This window comes from Propithecus coquereli, unplaced genomic scaffold (genome assembly GCF_000956105.1).
Source record: "Propithecus coquereli isolate 6110/MARCELLA unplaced genomic scaffold, Pcoq_1.0 Scaffold35, whole genome shotgun sequence".
Taxonomy (NCBI): domain Eukaryota; kingdom Metazoa; phylum Chordata; class Mammalia; order Primates; family Indriidae; genus Propithecus; species Propithecus coquereli.
The window spans coordinates 6,526,458-6,536,926 of NW_012149174.1; the positions used below are offsets into that span (position 1 = coordinate 6,526,458).

The 10,469-nt window shown below is 39.8% G+C and overlaps 1 protein-coding gene across 1 annotated transcript in view; it reads left to right on the plus strand.

Annotated features, from left to right (window-relative positions):
* OSER1 (oxidative stress responsive serine-rich 1) overlaps positions 1–10,043 on the plus strand; it is a 12,132-nt gene extending 2,089 nt beyond the window's left edge. Inside the window, exon 2 of the mRNA XM_012651137.1 lies at positions 8,754–10,043. Coding sequence (XP_012506591.1) covers positions 8,754–9,487 — 734 coding nt within the window. The 3' untranslated portion in view covers positions 9,488–10,043. The remainder of the gene's footprint in view (positions 1–8,753) is intronic.
* Positions 10,044–10,469: the final 426 nt, after the last annotated feature.

Genomic DNA, 10,469 nt, shown 5'->3' on the forward strand with positions numbered 1-10,469 from the left:
CTCTTGCTCAGGCTGGTCTCCAACTCCTGAGCTCAAGCAATCCTCCCCCCTCAGCCTCCCAGAGTGCTAGGATTACAGGCGTAAGCCACTGCGCCCGGCCCATTGAATGTTAATTTGGTAAAAGTTACAATTTAAAGAAGAGCACGCCAGTATATAAAACAAATAAAAAACTTATGGGCTAGGTGCAATGCCTTAAGCCTGTAATCCCAGCGACTCCTCGGGAGGCTGAGGCGAGAGGATGGCTGGAGCTTGGAAGTTGGAAGTTAACAGTGAGCTACAATCATGCCACTGGACTCCAGCCTGGGTGACAGAGCAAGACCCTTTTGAAAAACAAACAAGCAAACAAAGAAAAACTTATGGGAACCCCTGTCTCCACAAAACCTCTATTCATTCCTAGGTTTTTGATTACTATTTTAAAAACTCATTTAATTTTTTAATTAAGTAATACTTGTACATAGTATATTCAATAATTGAATTCATAAAAATGCAAAGGGAGCTGGGCATAGTGTTGTGCACCTGTAGTCCTCGCTACTTGAGCCCAGGAGTTCCAGGCTGCAGTGACCTAGGATAACGCCACTGTATGGCCTGAGTGACAGAGTGAGACATTGTCTCCTAAACAAAAATGGTTCAAAATAGTGTATAGTAAAAAATCACTTTCTCTCTTACCTCTATTCTCCACTTACCCAATTCTCTTCTCCAGAGGCATCATTTTTGCTAGTTTCTTATATGAATTGCCAAAAAGTCTATGCATATACAGACAAATGTGTGTGTGTTAGTACATGGTACACAAGCTTAGTACCTCAGTTTTTTTTTAACAAAAAAACTATAATTTTTTAATAGTTAACACATTCATGTGTTAAATCCAATAGATTTCTTTCTCTTTTCTTTTCTTCTTTCCTTTTCTTTTATTTTTAATGGAAAACCTGCTAGATAAATTGTAAATGAACTGTAAAACTAAACAGGTTTCTCTTCTGTCCATGTTCCTGCTTCCATCTTGTTCTCCTCCTAAAACAGTGTTACCAGTTTTGTTAGGGTGGGAGCTCGTAACCCAGGATGAGAAAGAATTCTCGACTCAAAGATTAGGGTAGGTTTGGAGGAAGAAGTTTATTTTACTTTCTGAGAGAGGAAAGGGTATGGCAAGAAAGAAAGAGAGAAATGCTGGCCCCGAGGGTAAGAGGTTTGGGCTTTTTATTGGGATAAAGGATAGAGCAGTTATTATTGCAAAATGATAACAGGAGGCAATGTGTGTGTGTGTGTGTGTGTGTGTGTGTGTGTGTGTGCGCGCGTGTGCGCGTTTTCTCTGCTAGACTGGCTTTATCAGACTTCACAGAATGTGGTCTGGCAGATGTGGATGGGAGCTACACGCCCTTTTCTGTCTGCTCAGTACTGTTCCAGTTCTGTAAAACAAGCTCTTAAAAAACAAGTTAAGCCACAGGTGTTTAAACAAACAAAGGGGCAGTTGTGTGCTGTGATTTTTCTCCCTATTTTCTCTGTTAGACAGTTTATCAGCAATGCCGTCCTTTCATGTTTGTTGTATTTCCTTCTAGACATAGTCTGTGCATGTATAGACTGTTTTCTCCTAATAATACAAAATTGCTCCATAAGCACAGTGACTTTGTCTATCTGCTTCACTGTTTCTTAACCTAACACAGTTCCTGGCACATAGCAGGTGTTTAATAAATATTTTTGGAAGGAAATAATATAAACACAGACATCATTCTTATCATCCTAATCTCTCTTACCTCTATTTCCAAATACATCTAGCAATTCTGATTGATTTCCCATGGGAATTCTTCTCAGCTTCATCCCTTCCTCACTTTTTCTGTGATCGCAGTCCAACCTCGGAGTCTAATCACTATACGTCTTAGACTAATACTGCCTCCTAACGAATCTCCTACATCTCCCATATAGATAAATAGCTCTATGGAAAGGGAGACCATGTCAGATAATAGCTAATAATAGTAGGTTTAGAGTCAGACTACCTGAGTTCATAGTCCAGATCTGCCATTTAGGAGCAACAGGGTCTTAGGGAAACAAGTTAGCCCAAGATCTGTGTCACAGTTTCCTTGCCTTTACAACAGAGATAACAGTGTCTTCTTTATAGGGTAATTGTAAGATTAAATGGGCTAATATGTCAAGCACTTACATATATGCACCTGGCATATGATGTGTTCAGTAAATGTTGTCTACCATTATTATGGCAAGAATGAGCTTCCTCAAGCACTGCTTGACTGCATCGTAAGTCCTTTAAACCTTTAAAGGCTTTTACCATCTCCTCATAGCAACTGTGATTATTTATACTGAGCTTTACAACCCCTTATCAGTTTACCTCCTCCTCCTCCTCCTTCCTCAGCCAGTTTCTTAACCTGCTATGGCGTGTGAGCTTCACTCCCAGTAACCCAGTCTCCTAACCCACACAAGGGCCATCCACATTCACCCGGAGGCTTCGGTTTACACCGTTCCTCCTTCACAGTAACCACTTTCATCTTGCCTTTGCTTTCTTCTTTCCTTCTTCTCTCCTGCTCCTGCCACTCTCCTTCCCTCAGGTCTTCGTTGACTAGTTCTGGCTCTGAGTATAGGGATATAATTTTTTATATATATGATATATTACATTTGTATTTGTATTTGTATTTCTTTCTTTTTTTTTTTTTTTGGAGACAGTCTCGCTCTTTGCCTGGCCTAGAATAGCGTCAGCCTAGCTCACTGCAACCTCAAACTCCTGGGCTCAAGTGATCCTCCTGCCTCAGCCTCCTGGAGTAGCTGGGACCACAGGTGTGCGCCACCATGCTTGGCTAATTTCTTTCTATTTTAGTAGAGGTGGGGTCTTGCTCTTGCTGAAGCTGGTCTGGAACTCCTGACCTCAAGCAATCCTCCCACCTCGGCCTCCCAGAGTGCTAGGATTACAGGCGTGAGCCACCGCTCTTGGCCTACATTTGTATTTCTATGTTATACACTTTTACATATTTTCAGTTGTATGTATCCAGATTATCCCAATAGATTATAATGTCCTCAAAATCTGCTTATCTGTTCTTTTGTCACCCTTTGTACATTATGTTCATAACTAAGTCATAGAAAAATATTTTAATTCCCTCCCTTCCTTCCTTCCTTCCTTCTTTCCATTTGATCCTCCTCCAAATTCCATGGCTTCCAGGAAAACTAAGAGAAGAAAATACAGAGAAGGCTGTGCCTGGGTATGGTCTGAGACAGGCTGCAGGAGACTGGGAGGGAGGTCTGTACCAAGGTGGGAGCAAAGCTGTCACTCCCAAAGAACTTTCCTTCTAGAAAACATGCAGCTGAAGTATTTTGGGAGTTGCTATAAGTAACTGGTGTAAACCTTTGATAGTAAAACACTTATCGATCATTATAATTATCAAATATTTATTTGGCATCTTTTTCTTGAAGGCACCATGCTTACAGGATACAAGGAGACATTAAATGCTGCTTCCCTGTGCTGAAATAAAAATCTAATTCTTCCTGGCGATATAGACTCAACCCAATATGCTAAGCACGTGAATGGTACAGTAAATAAGAGGAAGCTGTCGCTAAGGGCTGTAACAACCAATTAGTGCCTCACAGAGGAGGAACCTGATCTGATCCCTGAAGAAAGGGTCAAATGTTTAATGAGTATAATGAAAACCAAACACTTCAGGTGATGATACTATATGAATATTATATGATTTAATGTGAAATGTCATTTAAAAACTGGGTCTCACAATTATTTAACAAAGAGATCATCAAATGACATTTACTGAGTTCCTACAATCTGCAAAGCATTATGCAAGGCAGACTGAGATACAGACATGAATACGGGGTGGTCCTCGCCCTCCAAGAGATGACTGTATAGTGGAGAATACCAACATGTAAATACCTGACTAAGAAATCACTTGCAGAATGAAGGAAGCTCAGACAGCTGGAACCCCAAGACTGGCATGAAGGCTTCCTGACTGCCACACTGTCATATAATCTCTAGAACACAACAGACCCCTTTAATGGCAAATTCTGGCAAAATGTTATAAATATGGATGACATCAGGTGAATAACATAGTGCCTGTGATTTGCATTACTGAACGAATGATGCTATATTTTATTCTATCATCCTTATTATTCTCATTGTAACTACTTTTGGTCAGTTCCTGTTTCAGCCATGAAACCTTTTTGTTCCTGAAAAACATATTAAGCTGTGTGTAAGGGACCTTAGTATAATCCTATCCAATTTTCTCATTTTTTAAATGAGGCAGCTTAAGTCTGTTAAAGAACTTGTTAAGGTCATAAGCCTTTTTCTTTCATTCATTTCTTTAATAAAAAAGGCATTTATATTTAAGTTTTATATTTTTGCTTTATATATTTTGAGGTTATTTTGTTAGGTTCATACAGCCTAGATTCATTCAAGTTTAGAATGTTTTCTTCCTGGTGAATTGAAACTTACACTATGTAGTGACATTCTTAATCCCTCATAATGGCTTTTGTTTTAATGTCTACTTTGTCTGGAATTAATATAGCTAATCCAGTCTTCTTTTAGTTAGTGTTTGCCTAGTGTATCTTTTTCTATTTTTTTCCAACCGTTCTTTGTTCTTAAGTTTTAGGTAGTCTCATGAAAATAACATATGGGTAGGTTTTATTGTGTTCCGTTTTATTTATTCTGTTCAGCTTTTTAACTGCTGAATTGAGTGCATTTACTTTTATTTTGATTATTGATACATTTGGACTTGATTCTGCCATTTGTACTTTATGTTATTTCTCCTGCTTTTTCCTAATTTTTTTTCTTTTTTCTTTCTACCTTTCCTTTTTCCCCAGGAATTAAAAAAGTTTTTTTTTAATTTAAAAATTTGTTTTAAAAATGGCTTGACAGGGTTTTGTTTTTTTCTCTTCACGTGTTTGGAAATTGTACACTTGTTTCTATTCTTTTAGTAGTTAGCCTTGATTTTACCATGCAGGCTTTTAACAAAGACAAAAATCAGTAGTTTTTTTTTTTTTTCCTTTGAGACTATCTCACTCTGTTGCCTGGGGTAGAGTACAGTGGCTTCATTACAGCTCACTGCAACCTCAAACTCCTGGGCTCAAGCGATTCTCTTCACTCAGCCTACTGAGTAGCTGGGACTGTAGGTGGATGCCACCACGCCTGGCTAATTTTTCTATTTGTTTTGTAGAGATGGGGTGGGGGGGTGCAAATTAATAGTATTTTAACCCTACTTGTTAGAATCCTTTTACCTGACTTGCATGATATAGTTACCCAATATTTAATTTTGTTACTTCTTTTAGTCTCACAAACCAAGTTTTGTTACTATTGGACAGTGTTTGTTTAGACTTTTCTACTTGTTCACAGTTACTTTGTTCACCATTTTTGCACCCCAGACTTTCCATATAGGATCATTTACTTTCTTCTTAGTTTCTTTAGTAATGGCTTGTTATTAGGAAATAGGGCTTCTGCATTGTATAAATCCACATAGAATACATTTGAATGGTGCCCCCCTGGAGTTAGTTATGTCATATTTGTAAATATACAGTTGTCCCTCTGTATCCCTGGGGATTGGATTGGTTCCAGGACTACCCCGCCCTTGCCAAAATCTGTTGTTGTTCAAGTCTCTTATACAAAATGGCATGGTATTTGCATATAATCTACGTACATCCTCCTGTGTACTTTAAATCATCTCTGTGTTACTTAGGATACCTAATACGGTGCCTACACATTTCATTCATGTGGATTCAGTGTAGTACTTGATGCGTGGCAAATTCAAATTTTGCTTTTTGGAACTTTGTGGAATTTTTTTTCCCCCCAGAATATTTTTGACTGGGGTTAGTTGAATTAACAGATGTAGAACCCATGGACACATGGGGCCGGCTACACTTTGCTTTGACTTCTCTGAAAATATCTTTACTTCATTCTTGTTTTTGAAAGATTTGATGTACCTGAAATCATATTTATAGGTTGGCAGTTTTAGCACTTGAAGGTATAGTTCATTGTCTTCTGGCTTCATCATGTTGATATTGAAAGCCTACTTTCAATCTAATTACTGTGCTTTTGGAAATAATCTGATTAGCTTCTGGCTGCTTTTAAGATCTTCCTGTGATTTTGCTATTCTACAGTTTTGCTACAGTGTGTCTAGATGTGGATTTGTTTTTATCTTGCTCCAGCGTGCTTCCTGTATTTATAGATTCTCTTCTTTCATCAATCAGAAAATTTCTCAGTCATTAGCTCTTCAAAAAACAGTCCTCCATTCTCTATATTCATTCCTTCAGAGACCACAGACTTGTTCTGGCTTCCATCTCTCTTAATTTTTATATTTTTTCCAAATCCATGTCTCTGTATTGCCTCTTAGCAAACTTTTTTTGTTAAGTGCCATATAGTAAATATTTTAGCTTTGGAGGCCAAGAGGCCAAATCCAAGGATATTATGTAAGTAGTTATATAAGAGAGAAAACTTTTACCCTACCCTTTTTGCCTGGGGTTAGGCCATTCTGGCTGGTGAACACACTTTGTATTCACTTGCTGAGACAGTCCCAGAATGAAATGAATAGGCTGAGGGGAGGGCTTGGAGGAGTGGTTGGGTAAGGGGCAGCACCAGGATCAGTTTTACTCTGTCCCAGTGACACCCAGATCCCACCATGCTCTTCTCTTCTCTAGAGATCCTAGCACCAGTGTAGTCTCAAACTGAGATTCTGTCGCTCAGTGCTCAACAGTTGATAGCAGCAAAGACCCAGCATGTAGATGGTAGCCAGTGTGGGTCCTGGACAGTGGTGCAACATGTCCACTGACCAGGAAGGCTGACAGGGAGAACAGGGACCGGGGCAGGGGAACACCCCAGTCTGGTCTCTGTGGCTCACAGTGCCAGCCCACTAGGGCAGTGCCCATGGGCTGCGCAAAAACATTTAGGGGGCCCAATTTGATCCATAGCCTGCAATTTGCTGACCTCTGTTGTAAATAATTTAGATTTATCTTCCAGTTCAGTAATTCATTCTTTAGCTGTGTGTACAGTAGCCGCCTCTTATCCGTTCTAAGACGTCCAGTGGATACCTGAAACTGCAGATAGTACTGAACCCATTTGCTGTCAGTCGGAACATGTTTCTGTTCATGTCTTCCTCCCACAAATTTGATGCCTTTTTCGTTGTTACTAAGGACCTATCATGCACTATGGCTGTAACTTCAGCAGTTTGAGGTGCAACAGCAAAATGATCAAAAATTTCATTTTCCTTAACGATTTCATGGACAGAAGATTCAGTTTTTTGTAGATCTTAGCAACCTCAGCATATGATTTTTTTTTTCCTTATTAAGTCCAGAACTCTCATCTTTTCACTTAAAGGAAATTGCCTTTTTCTATTGTTGTAATTGAGTACCTGAGACTGGGTACTTTTTTAAAGAAAAGAAATTTATTACTTACAGTTCTGGAGCTGGGAAGTCCAAGAGCATGGTGCCAGTGTCCAGTGAGCGCCTTCTTGCTGTGTCATAACATGGTGAAGGGCATCACATGGCAAGGGGACTCACAAGAGATGGCCAAAATAGCTTTTATAACAGACCCACTCTTATGATAACTAAACCACTTCCTCTGTAACCCTAATCCATTCATGAAGACAGAGCCCTTATCACCCAGTCACCTCCCAAGGGTCCCACCTCTCAACACTGCTGCATTGGGAACCAAGTTTCCAACACGTGAACTTTTAGGGGACATATTCACACCATAGCAGAAGCACTTTACGACTTCTCTTAGGCATATCTGAATTGCCAGCATTGCCGCTCTTGTACTTCGGGGCTATTGTTGAGTAAAATAAGGGTTCCTTGAACACAAGCACTGCAATACTGTCACAGTTGATCTGATAACCAGGACAGCTACTAAGTGACTAATGGGCAGGTAATGTATACACTGTGGAGACACGGGACAAAGGGATGATTCTCATCCCAGATGGTATGAAGTGGGACATCGCAAGGTTTCGTGACACTACTCAGAATGGTGTGCAATTTAAAACTTATGAATTGTTTATTTCTGGAATTTTCCATGTAATATTTTCGGACCACTGTTGACCACAGTTGACGGGTACCTGAAACTGTGGAAAGTGAAACCACAAATAAGAGGGGACTACTGTGTTCTGCTATTTAGGCTACCCATTTAGTTTAATTCCAAATACAAAATGTTTTATTTCTTGGAGTCCTGTTTGATTTGTTTGTCTAATTTGCTTGGTAGTTTTGAGTCTCTATTTTTTCTTCATTCTGTTCTTTCATTTACTTAAATGTTTTATAAATAGCTATATAGTATGTCGAGTATCTGAAAACCTCGGGGATTCTAAATGTTTGTTTTTTTGTCAGCTGTTACCAGTGGTAGAAATGAATCATAAATCTGCTCCTCTATTTAATAGTAATGGCACAGTCTGGCAATTTGTAGCATTAGCCTCACAGTGGTACTGAAGCAGCTACATTCATGTTTAGGGCACAACCTTTAGGCTTTACAGCATCAGTTTAAATTGTCTTTGTGAGGTGCTTCCCCCAGACCCACTGTTATGGTTCCCAAGCCTGGGGTTGGGACAGGGCAGGTGTTCTGCACCAACTATTTATCCCAAGTGAGTCAATTAAAACTACCCTTATGTCACCTATTTCTATAGCTTGCTAATACGAAGATGTTGAAGTTTTTGAGACAAAGACTTACGCAGCTTGAATATGGAAGCAGATACATCTCTTGGGGGAAATTTCTCTTGGGGAAAATTTATGACCTTAGACTCAAATCTGAGAGGAAGTAAGTTTCCACTTCTTCTCAAGTTCTTTTTAAGAGGGCTCTGTATCCCAACATCTTCTTGTATATTTTTTTCCCCTTAGGTCTACAAGGAAGTCTTCACGAGGAGCAGTGAGAACTCAGCGTCGTCGACGTTCTAAGTCTCCTGTCCTTCATCCTCCAAAGTTTATACATTGCAGTACAATAGCATCTTCTTCCAGCAGCCAACTCAAGCACAAAAGCCAGACTGACTCCCCTGATGGCAGCAGTGGGCTGGGAATTTCAACCCCTAAAGAGTTCAGTGCAGGAGAAAGCTCTACTTCTCTTGATGCTAATCACACAGGGGCAGTCCTTGAGCCTTTGAGAACTTCGGTTCCAAGGCTCCCATCAGAGAGTAAGAAAGAAGACTCCTCTGACACTACCCAAGTCTCCCAAGCAAGTCTCAAAGCCAGCGATCTCTCTGACTTTCGATCCGTTTCCAAGCTAAACCAGGGCAAGCCATGTGCATGCATAGGCAAGGAATGCCAGTGTAAGAGGTGGCATGATATGGAAGTGTATTCCTTTTCAGGCCTGCAGAATGTCCCTCCCCTGGCTCCAGAACGCACATCAACGCTTGAGGACTACTCTCAGTCACTGCACACCAGAACTCTGTCTGGCTCTCCCCGCTCCTGTTCTGAGCAAGCTCGAGTCTATGTGGATGATGTGACTATTGAGGACCTATCAGGCTACATGGAGTATTACTTGTATATTCCCAAGAAAATGTCCCACATGGCAGAAATGATGTACACCTGATAGCAAGAAGCTAATTCATGTGCTTTAAACCAATGAAGGGTTATCAAAGAGATTTAGTTAATGGCAGACCTTGCGGCCACTTTTGTGTGAGAAGACATCTCTTTCTGCTCACTGTGCTTGCAATAAAAACTTTTCTTGGCATCTCAGTTAATCTTACCTTCATTCTTTAAACTTAACTGAGTTCTTACAATACCCATCAAGGCAAGCAGATCAAAGGAAAATCCCTCTCATTTAGAAGTGTTCCTGGGGGATGAAGAAACCATAATTACTTGAGACTGACAGCAGTGGGTATATAGTAAACGCCTTTGTAAAACAGTGCATTTTTCAGATCTGTTCAAGATTCGGTAGCCAAGGAAAATCAAATGTGGTTTTGTAACTATATTGAACATTTGTTATGCTGTAGTTGCCAGCTCAGAATGTTAGAAGTTATAAGACTGATTTAAACCATCTCTGATTTAACACAAGATTTATTGTATCTATAAAGGTTTTTTATGTTATTGTTAAGCCAGAGATCTAAGGTTTAGATTCAATTCGAATAAACTAGCTGGCCTGCCCTGTATTGTTTGAGAGTTATTAACCATCACTAAACAAACCCCTGCTGACGCTATTCATTCCAAGGCATGTTACATGAAGTTTCTTAAGCAGCTTGGAGTGGGGCTGCTTCAGTTGGAGGGAGGGGATATAATATTTGAAACTAGTGAGTATCTTTCCCACCTCTGGCATTTTTATATGTGGCATGTTTTTTTGTAATCAGTTGTAATATAGGTCTTATAACTTCAGTTTCAAATGTTCTAGATGGTTATTATCTCTTTGAACTGTCCTCTCATCCCAATAACCCCCAGAGAGAATTTTGTACATTTCTGGTCAACCAGCTCCAAATCCCCCCAAAAGTTTGGTAAAAAAAAAAAAAAAAAAATCTGTCCTCAGTTTCAGCTAGAGGATGAATCCCTGTCTTTTTCAGGTATCTTCAAAATGAATTTTG